This window comes from Serinus canaria, chromosome 21, assembly GCF_022539315.1.
Source record: "Serinus canaria isolate serCan28SL12 chromosome 21, serCan2020, whole genome shotgun sequence".
Lineage (NCBI taxonomy): Eukaryota > Metazoa > Chordata > Aves > Passeriformes > Fringillidae > Serinus > Serinus canaria.
In genome coordinates, this window is record NC_066334.1 from 1,909,555 (window position 1) to 1,931,260 (window position 21,706).

Here is a 21,706-nt window from a genome sequence, read left to right on the forward strand (position 1 = left end):
GATTTAGGGCGCTGTGGGTGATGGAATTGGGGGTGCTGTGGGATTTGGGGTGCTGCGGATCCATGAGGACGGTGGTGCTGAGGATTTGAGGCGCTGGGCCCCGGGGATCCCGGGAAGCCCCCCCAGACCGGTCCCCCCAAAACCCCCCAGTATCGAACTGGTGGGTGGGGGGCGTGGCCGGTAGTAACCGCGTGGCCCCGCCCCCTGCTGCCATTGGCTGCCGCCCCCCCGCCCTTCCCACGCCGATTCATGAATGAAAGGGGAGGGGGGCTGGAGGGGGGGCGCCTTCACCCCTTCGGGACCGGGACCGGGGGGTCCCCGCGGGGTGCTGGACCCCTGAACCCCCTCCAGGGCTGTGCCCCATCTTGAGGGGGGCTCCCACAGCCCCCTCCCTTCTACCCGGCCCAGTCCCACCCTGGGGCGCGCGCCCTCCCAGTGCCGTACTGGTGCGTACTGGGAGCGGCTCCTGCGCCTTTAAGAGCGGGCGTGGCCGGTGACGTCAGCGGGGCATGAATGAACAGGAGCGGGCGCGCGGCCCCGCACCCCACACCCCCCGCACTCCCCGCGGGGCCGCCGCTCGTGGGGCGCGCCCGGGACCCCCCAAAACCGCCCCGCCATGGCGGGCACCCCGCCGGCCCTCACCCTCCTCCTCCTCACCGCCCTCAGCCCCCTGGCCGCCGAGGAAGGTGAGTTCCCCACTTTTTTTTGGGGGGGGGGGGGAAGCACCCCGAAACTCCTTTATTGCGGGCACCTCCAAGGGTAGCGTGGTTTTGGGGTAAATGCGGGTGGTTTGGGGAGAGCTGAGGAGTCGGGGAGCGCTCTGAGGGTAAAGGGTGATGTGGGTTCCCCCTTCCCCCCGACCAGTTTGGGGTGCGGTGGGGAATCTGCAGGTGCCGGAGCGCCTTAGGGGCGGGGGGGAAAGGTTAAAATTAGGGGAAAAGTTGAAATGAGGGCGGAGAAGTTTAAATTAAAAGGGGAAAAGTTAAATTAAGGGGCGAAAGTTAAAGTAAGGGGGGGGAGTTCAAAAGGTGTGTGGGGAGATAAAATTATGGGGGGGGCAGCTAAAATTGGGGGACAACTAGAATAGAGGAGAAAGAAATTTAAATGGGGAGAAAAAAAAGCTAAAATGAGGCGAAACCCAAGAGTTTGGGGCAACTTTTCCCATGACGAGCGTCCAGCCGACGCACCGGGGCCAGGTCCTGCCAGGGGCCCCCAAAAGAGGCTGGCACAGGGGTGAAGGTGGGGGGGATTGGAAAATAAACCCCCCAAAAAGGGGAAAATCACCTTAAAATGGAGCATTTCCCATGGGTGGTGCAGGGTCGGGTAGGATCCGGCCGGAGAGCTGGAAAACAATGTCAGGAAAATCCCAAAAAATTGCTGGGAAAAAACAAGCAGCCTCTCGGCCTCCACCTCGCAACCCTTCCCCCAGTGATTTTGGGACTTAATTTGGCAGGGTTGGGCAAAAGAAAAGGGGGAAATTCACTTTTTCGTGTATACCTGGAAATTTTTTAGGATTGAGTTTCTATAAACTCTGCCTGACGGCTTTAATCCGTCATTTTTTGAGGGTAAGGTGTAAGAATCCGGCTCCAAATGCAAATAAATCAGAGGCTGGGATGGAAAATACTCCCTGAAAACTAAAAATGGTGTAAAAAACTCTAAAATGAAGATTTTTAGAAGTGCTGAGGGGACAGCAGAGGGATGACCCTGTGGCAGCTGTGGGATTTTGGGGTGTGTTCCCAAAGTGCTGTTTCCCAGGAGGGAATACTGGGATTTGAGGTTTTAAAAGTGCGTGGGGGGAAAGGGAAAGTGGTGGGATTTGGGGATTTTGGGGGGATTGGTTCCCCTCGGAGAGATCAAGTGGGATTTGGGGTGAGCTGAGGTGGGGAAGCGGTTAAAGAGAAGGGAATGGAGCAGGATTTGGACTGGGATGGGATCAATTTTGGGATTATGATTGGGGTTCAGATTGAGATTGAGGAGAAGATGAGGTTGGGATGGGGAGGGGATAGGATTCATTTTGGGATTGGGATTCTCGTTAAGGTTGAGACGGGGATGGGATTGGGATGGGGACGGGAATGGGAGCGAAGGGGATGGGATTGGGGTTCACTTTAGGAATGGAATGGAATTCGGATTCAGACAAAGATTGGGATGGGACGGGGTTAGGGCAGGGCAGGGAACAGGGACAAGGATGCAGCCGGAATGGGATTGGGAGTGGGACGGGGGTGCCTCTCTGGAGCGCGGGGGTGGCGCTGAGGGTGGTGATAGGGTTGGTAGCACTGGAGGTGGGGGCGGCCGTGGCCGGGTGACGAAGGTGACGGAGAATTTGATGATGATGATGGTGGCGGTGGGTACAGGTGACTCCTGGGACGGGGCTGCGGCCCCAGCGTTGTCCCGGGAGCTCCCGCGGGTGCTGCTCCCCTGGAGCAGCCCCGGCCTCGGGACTGTCCCCAGAGCCACCCCCCGGGGGCACCGGCGGGGAACCCCCGCCCGCTCCGGCTCTGGCTCCGGCAGCTTTCCGCTCTCCGGAGGCTCGCGGGGGGGATTTCCAGCCTCAGGAAAACCGGTATATCCGCCCCGGCATCCTTCCTGACCCTGGGCACGGCGCGGGGGGGACGCTGCAGCCACCCGCATCCCCCCCAGGCAGGTTCTGGGGTCCCCCCCTAGACCTGACCCTCCCGGGACCCGCCGCGAGCCCGTCCGTGCTCAGCCGTGGGAGCTGGGGGGGCACATCTGTCCCGAAATCGCCCTGTCCCGCCGGACTCATCTCGCCGCTGAACCCGGGCGTCCGGGCACATTCCTGGGGGGTGATTCACCGGGGGGCCCCGCTCCCTCCCCGGCCTCCTCTTCCTCCTCTTCCTCTCCCGGCGCTGGATCCGGCCGCCGCCCTCTGCGTGCCAGGGCAGGTCCCGCCGGGCCCCGCGGCTTCCCCGCCTCTGGGGGTGGCCCCAGGGGGGCTTCTTCCAGTGGAATCTGCCGGGAACGGGGGATCCGTGGGTCCAGGGGACATCTCTGGGGCCTGGGACTGTTTGGAGGTCCTGGGGTCGTCTGTGGCTCTTGGGGTGGATCCGTGGGTCCTGGGGGTATCCAGGGGTCCTGAGAACATCCATGGAACCTCCTGGCATTGGTGGGTTCCAGGGATATCTATGAGTGCCCAGGACATCCAGGGATCCTAGTGAGATATCTGTGAGTCCCAGGGATATCCGTGGATGGCATCCACAGGTCCCAGGGATATCTGTGGATTCCAGGAGTGTTTGCACATCCTGGGGACTTCCATGGGGTTGTCTGTGGGTCCTGGGGATGGACATCCAAGGGCCAGAGGGGTGTTTTGGTGGCACCTGCAGGTCCTGGTGGCCATCTGCTGATGTCCCTGTCCTCTCTCCTCTCCCACAGTGGTGCTGCTGGACTTCGCCAAGGCACACGGGGAGCTGGGCTGGCTCACCCATCCTTACGGAAAAGGGGTGAGCACCCCTGGATCTGGCATCTGGCCCCACTGACCAGCTTTGGGATGGGGAATGGGGGCAGCCATGGGGGAGCTCCACAGGGATGGGACAAGTTCATCTTTTGGGGACCTTCACAGAAATGGGGATGAGGACATCCATGGGGGTGGCGAATGGGGACGAATAGAGACATCCATGGGGATGGGCCTGGGGGCATTCATGGGAATGGAGACAGGAGCATCTGAAAGGGAGAGCCCTCCACAGGAACAGCTCTAGGTCACGAGGATCTCCATGGGCATAGGGACAGGGACGCCCATGGGGTTGGAGACCTCCACTGGCTTTGGGCTGCTGCCCTCCATGGGACCAGGAACACCCATGGGGATGGACATGGGGACATCCACGGGGCTGGAGACCTTTGGATGTGTCTGGGGACCTCCATGGGGATGGGGACAGGGGGAACAAGATGAGGACAAACCCATCCCTGGGGACAGTGCCTCAGCTCCCCTCCATAGCCCCATTTCTGTCTCCGGGGACAGTGGGACCAGCTGCAGAACGTCCTCAATGACTCCCTGATCTACATGTACTCCGTGTGCAACGTCCTGGAGGGCGAGCAGGAGAACTGGCTCCGCACCAACTGGATCTACCGCGGCGTGGCCCAGCGCATCTTCATCGAGCTGCAGTTCACCGTGCGCGACTGCAACAGCTTCCCCACGGCCGGCGGCGGCTCCTGCAAGGAGACCTTCAACCTCTACTACGCCGAGTCCGACGTGGATTACGGCACCAACTTCCAGAAGCGGCAGTTCAGGAAGATCGACACCATCGCTCCGGATGAGATCACCGTGCAGGAGGATTTCGCCGCCCGCAACGTGAAGCTCAACGTAGAGGTGCGGTCGGTGGGGCCGCTCCGCAGGAAGGGTTTCTACCTGGCCTTCCAGGACCTGGGCGCCTGCGTGGCGCTGCTCTCCGTGCGCGTCTACTACAAGCGGTGCCCGGCTGTGGTGCGGGGCATGGCGCGCTTCCCAGAGACCGTGGCCGGTGCCGACTCGCAGACCTTGGCCGAGGTGCGGGGCTCGTGCGTGGACGAGGCGGTGGCCGAGCAGGCGCCGGCCCTGCACTGCAATGCCGACGGAGAGTGGCTCGTGCCCATCGGGGAGTGCCTGTGCCGGGCCGGCTTCCAGAGCCTGGGAGACACCTGCCAAGGTATGGACTGGGCTAAACTGAGGGGGTGTCTGAGGATGGGCCAGCTGGGTGGGATGGGAGGGAAGAGGATTAGCCAATCCTGGATCCTTAGCCTTGAGTGGATTGTGGAAGGGCTTCGCTGAGAGAGGGGTGGGTTGTGACAATGTTCGCAGGGGTCCCAGGATGAGAGAAGAGATGAGAAAGTTGACTGTTTTAGTAGGCTTGATTTATTGTTTTATGATATATATTATATTAAAAGCTATACTAAAAGAATAGAAGAAAGGATTTCAGCAGAAGGCTGGCTAAGAATAGAAAAGGAGTGAATAACAAAAGTTTGTCTCTGACCAAAACAGTCTGGATAGCTGGATTGTGATTGGGTATTAATTAGAAACAACTAGATGAGACCAATCACAGATCCACCTGTTGCATTCTACAGCAGTAGATAAGAATTGTTTACTGTTTGTTGCTGAGGCCTCTCAGCAACTCAGGAGGAAAAAATCCTAAGGAAAGGATTTTTTATAATACATGTCGGTGACAGTGGGGCAATGACTGCAAAAATGAGGTGAAATGCCTGAAAAATTCCTGAATCAGAGTTGGAGAAATGAGGTTTTGGCTCCAAAATTCCCAGCCCTGGATCTTCATCTTTCAGCATCACCACTGTAGGGAGCGCTCAGACAGCTGAAGGGTGGGCTGGAGGGATCCCAGTAGTAATAGTAAAGTAAAATAAAGTAGCAATACTTTAAAGTGGCAAAACAAAGTATTGTTAAATTGCTACTTTAAAGTAGCAATACAAAGTAGTAAAAAATAAATAAAGTAGCAGCTGCAAAAGAAAATTGAATACCCTAAAATTCCCCATTTGAGCTGGAGAAATCAGATGTTGGACTCAGAATTCCCCATCCTGGATCATTTCCCTGCAGCATCACTAATTCAGTGAGTGCAGCAGGACTCAGCCAGGAGGGGGGTGGTTTTTTGGGGGACTCCCCAGTAATAAAGAAGCTGCAAAATGAGGCAAAATCCCATAACTCCTCTCTGGGTGCTTGGGGGGTGCTTCCCCCACCACCTGCCAGATGCTGATCCCATGGATGGGGAGCAGGATTTGGGATCTCACCAGTGTCACTTTGTGTGTGTGTCCCCAGCTTGTCCCCCTGGCACCTTCAAGGCCGCGGTGTCCTCGGGGGGCTGCCAGCCCTGTCCCCCCCACACCCTGCCCGCACCGGCCGCTGCTGCTGCCTGCCCGTGTGAGGATGGATTTTTCCGGGCCCCTGAGGACCCCGCGGAGCATCCCTGCACCCGTAAGTCACCTCCGGAGGGGGGACACAGTGTGTCACCTCACTGAGGTGACACGGAACCACCCTGTCCCCTGACCCCGCCCTGTGTCCCCCGCAGGTCCCCCCTCGCCCCCCCAGGCTGTCACAGCCCTGGGGTTGGGGGCTGCAGTACAGCTGCGCTGGGCCCCCCCTGCCGACCCCGGTGGCCGCGAGGACGTCACCTACAGCGTCACCTGTGAGCAGTGCTGGCCCGAGAGCGGCGAGTGCCGGCCCTGCGATGGGGGGGTCCGGTTCTCACAGCCCCCCCAGGGGCTCACAGGGACGGAGGTCACTGTCACCGACCTGGAGCCACACGTCAACTACACCTTCACTGTGGAGGCCCGCAACGGGGTGTCCCCCTCCAGCCACCAGCGCAGCGTGGCCAGCACCACCATCAGCGTCAACCAGACAGGTGAGGGGACACCGGCAGCTCCCACACCTTCTCTCCATGGTGGGGACACATCTGTGGTGTCCCTGTCCCCCATGGGAACACCTCAGTGATGCCCCTTTGTGTCCCCACGGCAGAGCCCCCCCGGGTGACATCAGTGAGCCTGGATGGACGGACAGCCACCAGCCTGGTCCTGTCCTGGACGGTGCCACTGCGGCAGCAGAGTCGGGTCTGGAAGTACGAGGTCACCTACAGCAAGAAGGTGACACAGCCTGACACATCCATCCATGTCACTTCCATCCTTGTCCCCAGTTGTGTCACCTGTGTCAATGCAATCTCCATCCACATCTCCATCCATGTCACCCCTCCATCTATGTCACCTCCCCATCCACGTCACCTCTATCCTTGCCTCCATCCGTGTCCCTCCCATGTTCATCCCTCTATCCATGTCACCTCCATCCCTTCCCCATCCATGCCACATTCCCCACATCATCTCATCTTTGCCCCACCCGTGCCACCCCTCCCTGCGTGTCACCCTAATGTCACCCTGCTGTGTCTCCAGGTGGATGAGAACAGCTACTCGGTGCTGCGCTGCGAGGGCACCTCTGTCACCCTGCCCAAACTGTCCCCAGGCACCGCCTACGTGGTTCGAATCCAGGCTCTCACTGCTGACGGCCAAGGGGTCTTCAGCCCCCAGCACGAGTTTGAGACCCTGCCCGAGGGTGAGAAGGGGCTGGAGGGGTCAGGAGTGTGGGGTGAGGGCTCCAGGTGGTGTCAGGAGTGGGGGTGGGGGCTCCAGGGGGTGTAGGAGGGGGTGGTGGGGTCTCCAGGGGGTGCAGGGCTCACCTGGATGGTCCCCACAGGTTCCGAGGCCATGGCATCGACCACCGTCATCGCTGGCAGCATCGCCGGTGTCATCTTCGTTGTCTTCCTCTTGGTCACTCTCCTCTACATCCTCCAGCGGTAAGGGGACAAACCCGCCCCCCCCCCCACCCCAAACCCCAAAAAAACCCAAAATGTCATTGTCCCACCACCAAATATGGATGAGGGATGATCTTTTGGGATAAAATGCTGCTTTACACAGGAGGAGAAGGTCACGGCCACGCCAATCCGCCGAGGACGTCTACTTCTCCAAGTCAGGTGAGCCATGGGACAGTGGGGACAACAGGGATGGGCAGGGGGTGACAGGGTGCTGACCCTCTCCTTGATGTCTCCAGACCAGCTGAAGCCCCTCAAGACCTACGTTGACCCCCACACTTATGAAGACCCCAACCAAGCCATGCTCAAGTTCACCACTGAGATCCCTCCATCCTTCATCACCCGCCAGAAGGTCATCGGTGCTGGTGCGTGGCTTTGTCCCCCCAGAGACACCCTGAAATCAGGGTGGGACGGGGGGCTAAGGGTGTCCCCTTTTTTGGAGCAGGTGAATTTGGGGAGGTGTACAAGGGCACCCTGAAGCGTGGCAGGAAGGAGGTGCCAGTGGCCATCAAGACGTTGAAGGTGGGGTACACAGAGAAGCAGCGCGTGGACTTCCTGAGCGAGGCCACCATCATGGGACAGTTCTGCCACCACAACATCATCCGCCTCGAGGGCGTTGTCTCCAAGTGTGAGTGTCCTCTGTGTCCTGTCCCCACAAAAAACCCACCCCAATTTCCCACCAAAACACCCCCAAAAAAGCTATAAAAATAAGGTGTTTTGAGCAATGGTGCAAAGGGGAATTCGGGGGACTTGGGTCTTTTGGGGGGATGAATGAGGTTTGGGATTTTTCTGAGGAGTGAATTCAGGTTTATTTGGGAGGTTTTATGGGGAGCTTAAGGGGTTTTTGGAGGAGTTGGGGGAGTTATTCTGGGGTTTTGGCTGTTGGGGTTTATTTGGGTCTGTAAGGGTGTTGAAACTTTATTGTTGTTTTGGGAATGTTTAATGGAGGTGACTTTTTGGGGAGTTGGGGTCTGTAGTTTTTGGGGAGAATTGGTAGGGTTTGGATTTTTGGGGGTGGTTGGGTTTTTTGTAATTTTTGGGGGGTTGGGTTGTTTTGGGAGTTGGGTTTTTTTGAGAGGCATTGGGCATTTGGGAGTGTAAGGATTTCGGGAGGGCTTCTGGGAGGTTTAGAGATTTTAGGAGGGTGACTTTTTGGGGGGCTTGGAGGGATACTTCTTTGGTGTTTTTACCTATTTTGGGGTCTTTCTTTTGTACAGACAAGCCCTTCATGATCGTCACGGAGTACATGGAAAACGGGGCGCTGGATAAATTCCTGAGGGTAGGTGTCACGTGGTGGCAACAACCATGGGGTGGTGGATCTTCCAACATCCACCAAAGGAGGTGGGGCAGCAGGTGGATTCCAGGCTGGATTCTCCCCTTTTCCCAGGAAAAAGAAGGCGAATTTGGCATCATCCAGCTGGTGGGAATGTTGAGGGGCATCGCTGCTGGCATGAAGTACTTGGCCAACATGAATTATGTCCATCGGGACCTGGCTGCCAGGAACATCCTGGTGAACAGCAACCTGGTGTGCAAAGTGTCCGATTTTGGGCTCTCAAGGGTGCTGGAAGATGATCCTGAAGCCACCTACACCACCAGCGTGAGTGTCACTGTGACAAGGCAGTGGCCAGGGAGGGGTGGCTGGCAGGCCATGGAAGGGTGGCTGGCCAGGGTGAGGGGGTGGTTGGTTGTGTTAGGGTGGTTGTCCAAAATGGATGATAATCAATCATGGTGGCCATGTTGGGGTGGTTGAACAAGGTGAGGTGGTTTTTTGGGGGTGCAAGGTTGACCCCATTGTCGCTGTAGGGCGGGAAGATCCCGATCCGTTGGACAGCACCTGAAGCCATCTCCTACCGCAAGTTCACCTCTGCCAGCGACGTCTGGAGCTACGGCATCGTCATGTGGGAGGTGATGTCCTACGGCGAGCGGCCCTACTGGGAGCTCCCCAACCACGAGGTGAGTGCCCACCCTCCACCACCACCAGTGTTTTGGGAGACATTCAAGGCCAGGGACAAGGCTGGGATCAACCTGGGACAGTAGATGGTGTCCCTGCCCAGGGCAGGGGCTGCAATGAGATGAGCTTTAAAGTCCTTCCAACCTAAACCATTCTGGGATTCTGTGAATGAACACCATTTTTTGGGAGGACCATCCCCAACCCTCCTCCTCCTCCTTGTAGGTGATGAAGGCCATCAACGAGGGCTTCCGCCTCCCTGCGCCGCTGGACTGTCCCTCGGCCATCTACCAGCTGATGATGCAGTGCTGGCAGCAGGAGCGCTGCCGGCGCCCCAAATTCCCCGACATAGTCAGCATCCTCGACAAACTCATCCGCGCCCCCGAGTCCCTCAAGGCACTGGCAGATTTTGACCCTCGGTGAGTGCAGGGAGTGCCAGGATGGGGTGGGGGGCAAGAAGAGGAAGGGGAGCAGTTGCCCAGAGCAGCTGTGGCTGCCCCTGGATCCCTGGCAGTGTCTAAAGCCAGGCTGGACAGGGCTTGGAGATTCCTAGGATAGTGGAAAGTGTCTCTGCCCATGGCAGGGGTGGAATGAGGTGGGCTTTAAGGTGCCTCCCAACCAAACCAGTCTGGGATTCTCTGGTTCTTGCACATCTTTGTTTCTTCTATAATTTTTTGCATCATTTTGTTTTCATCTTCGCATTTCGTGCATCATTTTTTGCACTCTCATGGTGCTGTTTTGGATGGGGTTTTGCATCTCTGCACTCCCTCGTTGCTTCTGGCATCTCCATTTCTGCATCATTTTTTAGTATTTCCTCATTTTCACATTTCCACTTTTTGCAGCATCTCATTTTCTGCATCACAATTTCATCATCTTATTTTTGCATTTATTTTTTGGCATCTTCCCATTTCTGCACTGTTTTTCCATCCTTCCATTTTCATACAATTTTTCACATCCTTCCATTTCTGCATCATTGTTTTAACCTTCCACTTTCACATCACTTTTTGTACCTTTTCATATTTTTGTATCTTTCCGGTTTTTGGCATTATTTTTTTCCTTTTTCCATTTCCACAGAATTTCTCATCTTTCCATTTTCACATTGTTTTTTGCATTGTTTAATTTCTGCAATGTTTTTGTGTTCTCTCCTTTCTGCATTGTTTTTTGCACCTTCCATTTTCACATAATATTTTAACACCCCTCCATTCCTGCATCATTTTTTGCATCGTTTCCTTTCTGCATCATTTTCACACCCTTCTGTTTTCAGGTCACTTTTCCAGCCTTGCTATTCTGTGCCACTTTTTTTGCATCTTTCTATTTTGCCTCATTTTTCCGCAGGGTGTCCATCCGGCTGCCCAGCACCAGCGGCTCCGAGGGCGTCCCGTTCCGCTCGGTCCCGGAGTGGCTGGAGTCCATCCGCATGCCCCAGTACACCGAGACCTTCATGGCCTCGGGCTACAGCACCATCGAGAAGGTCCTGCAGATGACCAGCGAGTGAGTCCCTGTCCCCGTGCTGTCCCCTTGACACTCCCAGACTGTCCCCACACCACTCCACTGCTGTCCCTAGGATGTGTCCCCACATTGTCCCCATACCCTCCCCTCCAACTCCCGAGGGACAGGGATGTGCTGGGAACGGAAACCACTTCCATGGCCTTGGTGGCCCGAGGGACGGGATAAAATTAGATGTTCCTTGGCTTGAGAGGCCGGGATGAGCTGTATCCATCCATCTGTCCCTTGAGATGACCCGTGTCCATCTATTCCTTGGGATGAGCTGTGTCCATCCATCCATCCCTTGGGATGAGCCATGACCATCCATCTCCCACAATGAGCCATGCCCATCCCTCCACCCCTCAGGAGGAGCTTTGTTCATCCATCCCTCGGGACGAGCCATGTCCATCCATCCCTTGGGGTTAGCTATATCCATCCATCCATCCATCCATCCATCCCTTGGGACGAGCCATGTCCATCCATCCCTTGGGGTTAGCTATATCCATCCATCCATCCATCCATCCCTTGGGATGAGCTGTGTCCACCCCCCCCTCCATGCTCACGCCGAGGACGCTGCTCCTGGGTCTCCCCAAGCCCTGGGTGTGGCCATGGCTGCTCCAGCCACTCCCAGCCCCATTCCCCCGCTCCTGCTCCTGACTCGGTGTTCCCGTGTTCCCCTTTCCCAGGGACATCAAGCGGATCGGGGTGCGGCTGCCGGGCCACCAGAAGCGCATCGCCTACAGCCTGCTGGGGCTGCAGGAGCAGGCGGGGGCTGGGGGGGCCCCGGGCTGACCCCACAACCCCCGAACGCCACGTGGACCCCCCCTCCCCCCCGAGGGGTTTATTTATTATTTCTGTTATTATTAAGGGTTTTTTTATAGTGTTATTGATATTGTCCCCACGCCTGGGGATGAAATGGGTGCTGCCCCTCCCCAGTAAAAAAATGGAATTTCAAGCTTCTTTGGAACTGGGGGAGGGATTTTTCTTCTTATTTTCCCCCCACATTTCAAGAAAAAAAGGACTAAGTCCCAAAACTGATTTATTTTTGCTTTTTTTCTCCCTATTTATTCCTCTCCCACCGGGTTTTTGGGTGGTTTTTTTTGTGCTTTATCGCTGATCTGCCAGTGTTGCCTTGTATTTTTAACCTAATTTATTCTATTTTTGTATATTTATTGCGAGGAATTAAAGGTCGTGTCAGGTTTGGGAGAGAAAAAAAGGGGGAAATAAAAAAACCCAGCTTGGATGCTTTTTTCCCCCTTTTTTTCATGGATTTATGGGGATTTTTGTGGGGTTTTGAATAAAAGTATGTGCTTTTTGGTTTTCTAGAATATTGTGTTTTCCCACTGCTTCACAGAGATTGAGGGAATTTGGGGGGCAAGGAAAGGGGGTTTCCACTATATTTTAGGGGTTTTAAGGGCATTTAAAGGATTCTAAGAGAGTTTTAAAGGATTTTTTAAGGTGTTTTAAGGATTTTTAAAGGTTTTGGGGGGCATTAAGGGGAAGCTAAAGAGGTTTAAGTTTTGGGGGTTTTTAGTCATTTTAAGGTTTTTCAAGGAGTTATAAGGGTTTGTAAGGGGTTTTAGGGGCTTTAAAGGGGTTTAAAGTTATTTTTTAGGGAGGCTTAATGTTTTTTAAAGGGTTTATTTTGGGATTTTGGGGGGGGTTAAGGGGGTTTTAAAAGTAAAGGGAGTTTAGGGGTTTTAATGGGGGTTTAAATGGGTTAAAGAGGATTTTAAGGGGGTTTAAATGAGTTAAAGAGGGTTTTTAAAGGGGTTTACAGTCTTTAGGGGGTTATCAGGGATTTTAAGGGGTTTCACGCGGCTCCGAGAGCGTTTCCCATCGGGGGCCCCTTTCCCCAGGAAAACCCAGGAGGAATTTGGCCTTTCCATCCCCCGCCGCTCCCCCGAAGCCAAAGCCCGGCCGCGCCGGCTGCCCGGAGCCTGCAAATGACTGGGTAGGAAAACGCCGGAAAAAGGGGTTTGACATTTTTTTCTGCCCCAAACCATAATAAGAGTCGGGTGGGAGGTGAGGGCGGACCAACATCGCGCTGCGAAAGCCGCGGGTTCGGGGGATTTTCACCCCGTTTGGGGGCACTTTGGCCTGTGGGTGTCACGAGTCCGTCGGGCTCAGCCCCGGCGCCGGCCTCGATCGCGGCTCAAAGTCCGGCGGCGCCCGGGAGGGGCCGGTTCGGGAGGGACACCCCGGGCTGGGCCGGATCGGGGGGGACACCCCGGGCTGGGCCCTGGAAGCCCCCGGTAGCCTGTGTGCCAAGGCGGGGCCGGGCAAGGAGCCCACGGGCTGGGAAAGCCACGGGGAAACTGAGGCACGGCGACAGCGGGGCTTTTGGGGTGACGGGCAGGGCTGGGGGTGCTGCCCGCTGACCACCCACCCACCCCCTCCGGGCGATCGGGGGCTGCGGAGCCCTCCCCTCCTCCCCTCGCTCCGCCCGTGGGTGCCGCAGCCCTGCCCCGCTCCCAGCGCCCAGCCCGGAGCCCAGCCCAGCTCCTGCCCCACTTTTGGGGTGTCTCCCTGGCGCTGACCCTGCTTCACCCCTCCTGCGCCGGGCCCGGGCATGCCCGCCCTGCCGAACCTGCCCCGCCGCGCCTAATTAACCCCCCAGGCTTAATTACGGCTTCGTTAGCGCCCGATGCACCGCCAAAACCCGCTGCGCCCCAGTCCAGGGCCACCAAGAGCTGGGGGGACTCGGGCCCCCGCTCCCCCCGGATTTCGGGGTCACGAAACACCCACCCCCTGATTAACTGCAGTAATTAAAATGAGGATTATTATGTTCTGATAATTTTAGAAGGGGGGCACAGGGGGTGTCACAGAGACTGGGACACTTCGGTGCATGTCCTGGGCAGTTTTGGGGTGATTCGGGTGGTTTTAAGCGTTGTTGTCGGGTTTGGGAGGGGGTGATCCCCCCCCAAAAGAAACCGGCCGGGCTGGAGTAAGAGGAGGAGGAGGAAGCACTGATGGGTCGATGGTTTAATGCACAACACCCTCTGCTGGAGAACTGACTCCCCCAGCCCTCCCCACGTCGCAGAGGGGGTCAGGACTCCCTATTTTTCATGGGGGGACATCGGTGGGGAGGGGTCCCCTGTGGTCCCAACACGTCATCACTTGGGCTTGGCAAGGTCCTCGATTGCTCTCCGCAGCTGGAAGGGGACAGAGGGGGTGGGACAGGGGCTCTCCCCCCACTTTCCCTTCTCCTTTCACCCCCTTCTCCCCTCATTGCCCCCATTTTCTCTTCCCTTTCCTGCCCCTTTTTTCCCCCCCTTTTTTCCCCCCCTTTTTTCCCCCCCCTTTTTTCCCCCCCTTTTTTCCCCCCCTTTTGTCCCCCCCTTTTGTCCCCCCCTTTTGTCCCCCCCTTTTGTCCCCCATTTTCACCTCTGCCCTGCTCACGGCTCCCACCAGCTCCCCAGAGCGGGTGACAAAGACTCGCTGCAGCTTCAGCAGCTGAAAGAGGTGATGGGCCTGCGAAAGGGACAACAGGGACATGTGGGGACAAAGCCACCCTGGCCGTGTCCCCTCAGTGTGACACAGACCTGGGGGGTCTTCCAGGACACGTTTCACACCCCCAGACCTGGTGCAGGGAGGTCCATGGGGAGAACTGGAGCATGATGGGCTCGATGGTGCAGTCATCCCCAAGTGTCCCCACGGTGGCCAGCTTGAGGAAGGTGACATGTTAATTTTGGGGTGGAAAAGCAGCTTTTTGGGTTTGGTAGGGTGCCCCCACCCCATTTACCTTCTCTCCTTGGGGGGCCTGAGGGTGCTTGTGGCTCTGGAGGAAGGTGACCAGCTGGGACCTGCTGACAGTGCCCACCAGAGTGGGGGATCCTGGAGAGAGGGGACAGTATGGGGACAATGTGGCAGTACCAGGGGGACACCAAGGGAACAGTATGGAAATAACAGGGGCAAGTACTGGGGACACCAAGGGCACATCCCATGGGGACAGCAGGGTGATAGTAAGGGAACAGTCCCCCCACAGGGAGACAGAATGGGAATATTGAGGGAACAGCATGGGGACATCGAAGGGGATGGGGACAGCATAGACACAGTACAGGGACACCATGGGGATGGTATGGGAATGGCATGGGGACAGCATGGGAATACTGAGATGGAACCATAGCAATACTGAGGGCACAACATGTGGACACCAATGGGAACAGGACAGCCTGGGAATAACAAAGGACACCATAAGAACAGTATGAGGATACTGCAGGGACACCCCATAGGGACACTGTGGGCAAGGCATGGAGATGGCAGGGGAATATCAAGTGGGCACTGGGTGGACACCATGGGGACAGCATGAGGAGACACAGAAGGGCCACCACAGGGCCAGGGACTCACTGACCAGCCCCCATGGTGACAGTGACCCCCCCCAGGTCCCACATCCCACCTGTACTCTCCACCACAGGGTACTCAGCATCAGCAGAAGCGTCCAAGGCTGCCAGCACCTCCTGGAAACCGTCCCCCTTGGCCAAGGCCACCACCTGGCGCTCCATGAACTCCTCCACCACCACTTGGTAGGAGCTGGAGAACACAAAACCCCCCAGATTTCTATTGTTTCCTGGAGAATGCCCCCAAAACATTTGGGGTTTGGGGCGGGGCCTTACGCGATGTGCCGGCTGCGGATGGGGGGCAGGTAGGGCAGCTTATTGATGATGATGCTGCCATCATAGAAGGACGGTTGGTTCTTCTGGCTGATGGCATTGGCCACCAGCACGGCCAACACGGTGGGCAGAATGTGGCCCAGGTACCCGGTGGCCTCGCACACCAGCAGGGCCGTGGACAGCGAGTAGGTCACCGAGCCTGAGAACGCGGCTGCACCTGGCAGGGAGGGGGGGTCAGGGGATGGGGGTGGGTGTCCCCTGCCCGCGGGGGTGTCCCCCGCCCCCAGACTCACCAGCCAGGGCGTAGCCAGCAGGAATTATGGGCCGTGGGGGTCCTTCTGAATGGAGCCCCTGTGGGAAGAGCAGGGCCACCACCTCCCCCACTAGGCGCCCGATTGCTGCTCCTAAAATTGGGGGAGGTGGGAAAGTGGGGAGACCCCAGGACCCCCCCAAATGGTGGAGGTAGAGGTGACCACCAGCCTGCAGCCGTCTCAGAGCTGCATGCCTCCCCTGTACCCCCCCTCCAGGGCTCAGCACACCCCCAGTATCCCACTCAAGGGCTGAATGACCCCCCTGCACCCTTCCCTGGGCTGGCTGTCCCCACTATGTCCCTCCCAGCCTGGCTGGTTGTCCCCCCACCATGTCTCCACTCAGCCTGGCTGTCCCCCTCATGTCCCCCCTTGGCCTGGCTGTCCCCGCCATGTCCCCCCCTGGTCTGGCTGTGCCTCTCATGCCCCCCTTTGGCCTGGGTGTCCCCCCCGTGTCCCTCCTCAGCCTGGCTGTCCCTCCCATGTCCTCCCAGCCCCCAGCTCACCATAGATGAAGATGGGCATGAAGTACCCGGCTGGCAGGGGCAGGGTGGTGGCCAGGATCAGCATCCAGAACTGGGGGGACATGAGGAGGTCACCCCATGGAGAGACCGTACTGGGGGCAACACCAAAAGATTGGGGGGCCATGGTTACCTTCATGAGCAGGAAGAAGGTCAAGGTGGAGTAGATGGTGGCAGAGGGATGGTCCCACTCCTGCCAGAGCCCCCCAGGCTTGGCTACCCCTGAGGTGTTGGCAGCCAGCACGCTCCACGTGTGGTTGTCAAAGAGGGAGATGAGATATTCCTTCATGGTGAGCTGGACAGATGGACAAATGGACACCCTGAGCCCCTGCTAGGAGGTTTTGGGGTCCCCCAGGAGCCCCGTGTGCTCCCACTCACCCTGGAGGCCATGAACTGCCCCAGCCCAGGCGGGAAGGTGATGGAGGCGAGGAGCAGCACCACCAGCACCGTGTACACAGGTTTGCTGCAGGGGAACACAGGGGCTGGGCACGTGGGGATGGACAGACAGACATACAGAGGGGACCCAGGGTCAGTGGGGAGGACATGTGGATGCACAGGGTTGACACATGGCCAGCCGGGGTAGATGGGGGGGCATATAAGGACACTTGGGGTGCAGGTAGGGGACACAGGGACACTAGGGGGGATGTGGAGGGTGTATGGAGTGGATGCATGCATGGCCAGGGTGCATAGGGTGGACATACGGACACTCAGAGTGGGTGGACAGGGTGTGGGGGAGGGGCACACAGGGACACCCAGCGTGAATGGGGGGGACATGGGAACACCCAGGGTGCTTCATGGGAGGCACGCAGCCAGGGCGTATGGGAAGGACACAGGGACATGCAGAGCCTGCACGGCACGGACACACGGACACAGCGGGTACAGGGTGCAGACAGACAGATGGACGGACGCCCAGTACGGACTCAGTGGCCAAGAGCTTGGCTGTCAGCCGGTTCCTCCTGACGGCCACCACCATCCAGCGCTGGCAGAAGAGATAAGCACAGGCCACGATCCCACAGATGGTCCTGTGAGGAGAGTACAGGTAGGGCACAGGCAGAGCTCCAACAGCACCCCAAAACCAGACCCTCCATACCCCAAAATCAGAAAAAAGAAGGTCTCCAGGAGGTCAAAGGGAAAATCAATCTTGAAGTCACTCTTAAAAACAGCGGCGATGGTTTCTGGGAGGGGGGACAGGAATGAGGGTGTGGGTTTGGGGGTGAGAACCCCAAAAATGTCCCAGGGGAGGGTAAAGGGGAAGAGGGGGTGCATCCTGCCCACTCTGCCTTGCCTTGCTCGCTGTTGAACACGGCCAGGAGCCGAAACATGAAGGCGCCACAGGTGGCGGCGAAGAAGCCGCGCCAGTAATCCCTCACGGCAAAGTGGGGGGTCATCACCTCAATGCTGAAAAGCACCCCTGGAAAAACGGGGAAAGGAATCAGGGCGAGATTTAGGGGTGCCCAGGGTGGGATTGGGGGGGGTCCTCACCACTGATGGGAGCCCCGAAAACTGTGGCCACCCCGACGGCTTGAGCTGCCACCAGCATCTCGTGCTGCTTGAACTTGTTCTGTAAGGTGGGGGGGTTAGGCACACCCCCAACTTCTTGGGGGTAAAATCAAATCCCTCCATTCATTCTTTGGGCAGTGGCACACCCACCTCATATTCCCTCGTGACCGTGGTCCTCATCTTCCCCAGATAGGCTGCAGCCATGGCAGAGAGGTGCACATAGGGACCCTGGCGGGACACAGTGCTGAGCAGCCCCCCTACCCCAGCACCAGCTGAAACCGTCGGAGATTTTGGGGTTCAAAAGGGGATCCCTCACCAATTTGCCAAGAAAAACAGTGCTGCCGCATGTCAGGGTGCAGGCCAGCCCCACCACCTTGGCTCCGAAGTTCTGGATGGCCAGGTAGTCCTCCAGCACCACGCCCATCAGGATAGTCTTCAGCTCCGGGATTCCGGAGCCTGGGGGGGGGTGGCGGGAGGGGGGTGGGCAGGATCCAAATTTTAGGGGTCCCCCATTACCAAGGGGGCGTTTTAAGGAGTCAGGGAGGTGGGGGTGCGGCCGGCTCACCTCCGGAGTATGGAGTGATGCTCTGGGAGAAGCCGGTGGAGAAGGCGGCCAGTGCCGTGGGGAACAGGGTCCACGAGAGGTACTTGAGCACCCCGATGTCCCCGATCTCTCGGTACAGCCACATGTGGGCTGGAGGAGAGGTGTCGGGAGGGGAGCTGCACCCCCTGAAAGACCCCCCCCTCGTATAATCGGTGAGCCCCCAAACGCCGGTGGAGCCCCCCGGGGCGCCCCTCTTTTACCCGCGTGGAGCCTGACGATGATGATGTCCGTGGCGAAGCTGATGGTGGCCATGAGCACCCCCAGGATGAAGAGGAAGTACCAATCCTCCCCGACGCGGAACAGCTGCCGCCTCACCCACTCCAAGCACCCTGCGAGGGGGAAAACAGGGTGCTGACCCCCTAAAAACCCCCGCCCCCAAAATCCCCCTTTTTGGGTGGGGGTCTCACCTCGGACCCTTCTCCGGGTTGTGGGACAGGGTCTCCAGATGTGCTCCGACACCAGCACCCTCTCCTCCTCCTCCTCCTCCTCTTCCTTCTCCCCCCGCAGCCCCCTGGGGACAGGGCGCTCCATCCCGGGGACGTTTCAGGTGGACCGCACTCCCTTTTTTGTAGCACCCCTGACCCGTCCTCCCGCCTCGGTCTCCGCTGCCCGACTGAGTTTGCAAACGAGCTCATTAAAAACGACCTTGACGAATCCGACGGACCCGCTCGGACCGGAGCGAGCCGGGTTTCCTCCCCCCTCCGCCACCCTCCAGTTCCCAGTCCCAACGTACATCCCGCGGCGGGGAGGATTTAATAAGTATTTTAATTAATTATTATGATTATTCTTTAATAATAGGCATCGCGTTCCATGGCGTTGAGCTGGGGGGGGAACGGAGAGGGGAAAAATTTCCACCGTCTCCGGCGCAAGACCTAAATTTAGCCGGTTTTACGAGAGGTCTGGCAGGCGGCCGGGAGCCTTAACGAGGCTTTAAAAAGCTCGTCAAGTCGAAATATCCCGAAATAACCGATCCGGCGTCGCCTTCGCCGGGAGGAGAGCGAGGAAGGGGGTTCCGCTCTTCCCCCCGGTGGGAGCTGGGGGTCGCAGGTGGGGGCAAGCGGTGGCTGAAGGTGAAATCCTCGCCCATCGGCACCATGGAGCTTTTCGGGAGCTTTGTCCGGCCCCACGGGGAGACCTTGGGGTTCCCAGGTGAGTTTGGGGCGCACCCGGGAGGCATTTGGGGGGGATCCTCGGCAAGCCGTGGCTGTGACGCCCCCCCAAACCCTGCCCAGCAGCTCGCCCCGGTAACACGGGCGTGGTGAAGACCCTGGGGAACACCTATCAGTTCACGGTGGACGTCAGTGACTTCGCGCCCGAGGACATCATCGTCACCACCTCCAACAACCAGATCGAGGTGCACGCCGAGAAGGTGGGTGCTCCTTCCCTTCCCTGCTCACCCCCAAAGCAGGGGACCCCAAAATCCTCACTGGGGGTGTGGGGACCGCCCAGCTCCCACCCAATTCCCAAACAGCTGCGGCTACAACCCCAGCGGGGTTTAATTCACTGCTAATTAATAATGGGGAACAATGAGTCCCCATTCCACTTGCACGCCAAAATCACCTCTTTTCACCCTTTTTTTTTTTCTACCAGTTGGCCACAGATGGCACCGTCATGAACACCTTCACCCACAAGTGCCAGCTGCCCGAAGACGTGGACCCCACGTCCGTGTCGTCCTCGCTGGGGGACAATGGGATGCTGACCATCCGGGCTCAGCGCCGGCCGGCCAAGCACTCCGAGCACGTCCAGCAAACCTTCCGGACTGAGATCAAGATCTGAGGGGTGGGGGGGCTCCTTTCCCCCCTTCTCCTTTCCCTCCCTTGCTAATTAAATGGGTGATTTGGGAAGGAGGTGGGATGTGGGGTAGGGAATGGGAAGGCTCCCTCCAGAGTGGGGTCAGACCTGTGCTGAACGCATCCCGTCACCCACCGGAGAAATTCCGGAGGGGAGTCCCAGCTCCTGCCAATTTTAGCTGGCGCGTGTTGAGGGGGGAGATCCAGCGTGCCAAGAGTCCTGCCGGGAGCCAGGTTCCCTTCCCAACCCTCTGCCAGAGCTTGTCTTTGTATATAGAGCTTGGGATAAATTATTGAGAATGTCCGACTGCCGCCTTCTCCGTTTTTTGACGTTTCCCTGATGCTTTCCCCTCAAAAAGGGGTGCGGGTTCAGACCCGAGGGGGGTCTCGGTAAGGGATATTCTGCCATCCCCACAAAAACCCGCAGCAGGAGCCGCTCGGGTGCCCGCTGCCCTGTTTATTTCCAGCCCGGGGTGACTCATTTCTTCCCTGAAGCTCTATTTCAGAGCCATTCCCTCAGCTGTCCGGCTGCCGACCCACCTGGAAGGGCACCAAACCCTCCTCCTCCTCCTCCTCCCCTCGCCCAGCCTCGCCCAGCACCCTGGGGATGCCCCAGGGCCGGGATGCCGCCCCAAAGCCAAGGGCTCGTTCTGGGGGAGGACGGGCCCGGCTGCGGGTTCCTGTGTGTACCCACAACAGCGAGGCGCCCGCTGGGGCAGCAGCGCCTGTTTATGGCTACACAGCCCAGCTCGTGTTGCTGCTCCGCCCGGGCAGCCCCGGCCACTCGTGACTGCCTCCAGCAGCCTGGCAGCGGCCCAGGCACGGCGCTCAGGGCAATGCCCCAGCGGCAAAAAGGGCTGAAAGCGATGGCTGAGGCGGCGAAGGCCCGGGGAGGGCAGCGCCCGTCGGGCCCCGGGCAGGGGACGCGGAGGCGCCGGCCCAGAGGCAGCCCGGAGCCCAGCGGCGGTCACTGGTTGCCATCTAGTGGCCCTGGCCCAGGGAGGTGCGGAGAAAGGAGGAGGGAAACGGGAAAACCGCCCCATTTCTGCCCCATTTCTGCCCGAATCGCTTTGGGACAGGGGAGGTGAGCAGAGGGCGGAGGGCCGGCCCAGCCCGGCCCCAAACACACCCCACAGCAGCTGGTTCGCGGCAGGAAAGCTGGGGGAAAAACAGGTTTTTGGGACGTGTTTAAACTCTTTATCAATGATCTGGGCATCCAAAACTTTTTCACTTATTTATACATTTAAAGCAAACAAATAAATTAATGTTCATTGCTTCTAGGTCACATAATTCTCTTCATTAATTAGCATGATGTCCTCTATTGGTTATTGATTTCTATTGTCCTTTTATCATCTTCTTCAGCTTTCCAGGCCTTAATGTCCTCTGTATTTTCTGGTTACTCCAATGTCCTCGAAGGACCATAAATTTAAGATCCCAGATATCCAATCTTCGAACACTTTTGGCTTTATTGAAGCTTGTCAGGGTTAGCTTTAACAAACTTGTGGGTTTGGTGATTAATGATCTGAGTAACAAGAGTCTGTGTAGAAACTTAACTAGTACTGGCCGAAAGTGGGTGCTGCTCACAATTAATTAAAGCAACTAATTAAAATTAGTTAGGAAAGTTGTATCATTTCCAACAACAGGGAACCTT

At 57.8% G+C, this 21,706-nt stretch overlaps 3 protein-coding genes and 1 long non-coding RNA gene across 8 annotated transcripts; 3 read left to right on the forward strand and 1 right to left on the reverse strand.

Annotated features, from left to right (window-relative positions):
* Window positions 1-547: 547 nt before the first annotated feature.
* Window positions 548-12,047, forward strand: EPHA2 (EPH receptor A2). The gene is made up of 17 exons (XM_050982531.1): window positions 548-686; window positions 3,388-3,455; window positions 3,971-4,634; window positions 5,750-5,905; window positions 6,000-6,332; window positions 6,446-6,570; window positions 6,871-7,030; window positions 7,172-7,271; window positions 7,393-7,448; window positions 7,526-7,651; window positions 7,732-7,914; window positions 8,504-8,565; window positions 8,674-8,883; window positions 9,090-9,239; window positions 9,460-9,653; window positions 10,570-10,725; window positions 11,406-12,047. The coding sequence occupies exons 1-17, from the start codon at window positions 617-619 to the stop codon at window positions 11,509-11,511; spliced, it is 2,919 nt and encodes a 972-aa protein (XP_050838488.1). The 5' UTR covers window positions 548-616; the 3' UTR covers window positions 11,512-12,047.
* Window positions 12,048-12,530: 483 nt separating this feature from the next.
* On the forward strand, window positions 12,531-15,278 carry LOC115484649 (uncharacterized). The gene is made up of 3 exons (XR_003945355.2): window positions 12,531-12,673; window positions 14,281-14,396; window positions 15,137-15,278. It is a non-coding gene; the product is annotated as an uncharacterized LOC115484649 (long non-coding RNA).
* Window positions 13,500-19,071, reverse strand: LOC103820971 (chloride channel protein ClC-Kb). 4 transcript variants are annotated; one of them, XM_050982647.1, is made up of 19 exons: window positions 18,673-19,071; window positions 18,466-18,594; window positions 18,227-18,355; window positions 17,978-18,117; window positions 17,812-17,889; window positions 17,644-17,722; window positions 17,447-17,572; window positions 17,252-17,336; window positions 17,082-17,183; window positions 16,540-16,624; window positions 16,295-16,456; window positions 16,147-16,216; window positions 15,626-15,736; window positions 15,336-15,549; window positions 15,119-15,252; window positions 14,465-14,556; window positions 14,303-14,386; window positions 14,107-14,193; window positions 13,500-13,874 (listed from the first exon to the last, which is right to left on the reverse strand). In XM_050982647.1, the coding sequence occupies exons 1-19, from the start codon at window positions 18,794-18,796 to the stop codon at window positions 13,836-13,838; spliced, it is 2,070 nt and encodes a 689-aa protein (XP_050838604.1). In that variant the 5' UTR covers window positions 18,797-19,071; the 3' UTR covers window positions 13,500-13,835. The 4 variants fall into 4 exon arrangements, with proteins under 4 accessions (XP_050838604.1, XP_050838603.1, XP_050838602.1 ...); XM_050982646.1 differs by having other exon boundaries at window positions 16,147-16,456; XM_050982645.1 differs by having other exon boundaries at window positions 18,466-19,071.
* Window positions 19,072-19,202: 131 nt separating this feature from the next.
* On the forward strand, window positions 19,203-20,359 carry HSPB7 (heat shock protein family B (small) member 7). 2 transcript variants are annotated; one of them, XM_050982648.1, is made up of 3 exons: window positions 19,203-19,414; window positions 19,498-19,634; window positions 19,856-20,359. In XM_050982648.1, the coding sequence occupies exons 1-3, from the start codon at window positions 19,360-19,362 to the stop codon at window positions 20,039-20,041; spliced, it is 378 nt and encodes a 125-aa protein (XP_050838605.1). In that variant the 5' UTR covers window positions 19,203-19,359; the 3' UTR covers window positions 20,042-20,359. The 2 variants fall into 2 exon arrangements, with proteins under 2 accessions (XP_050838605.1, XP_050838606.1); XM_050982649.1 differs by having other exon boundaries at window positions 19,214-19,414; window positions 19,501-19,634.
* The last annotated feature ends 1,347 nt before the right edge of the window (window positions 20,360-21,706 follow it).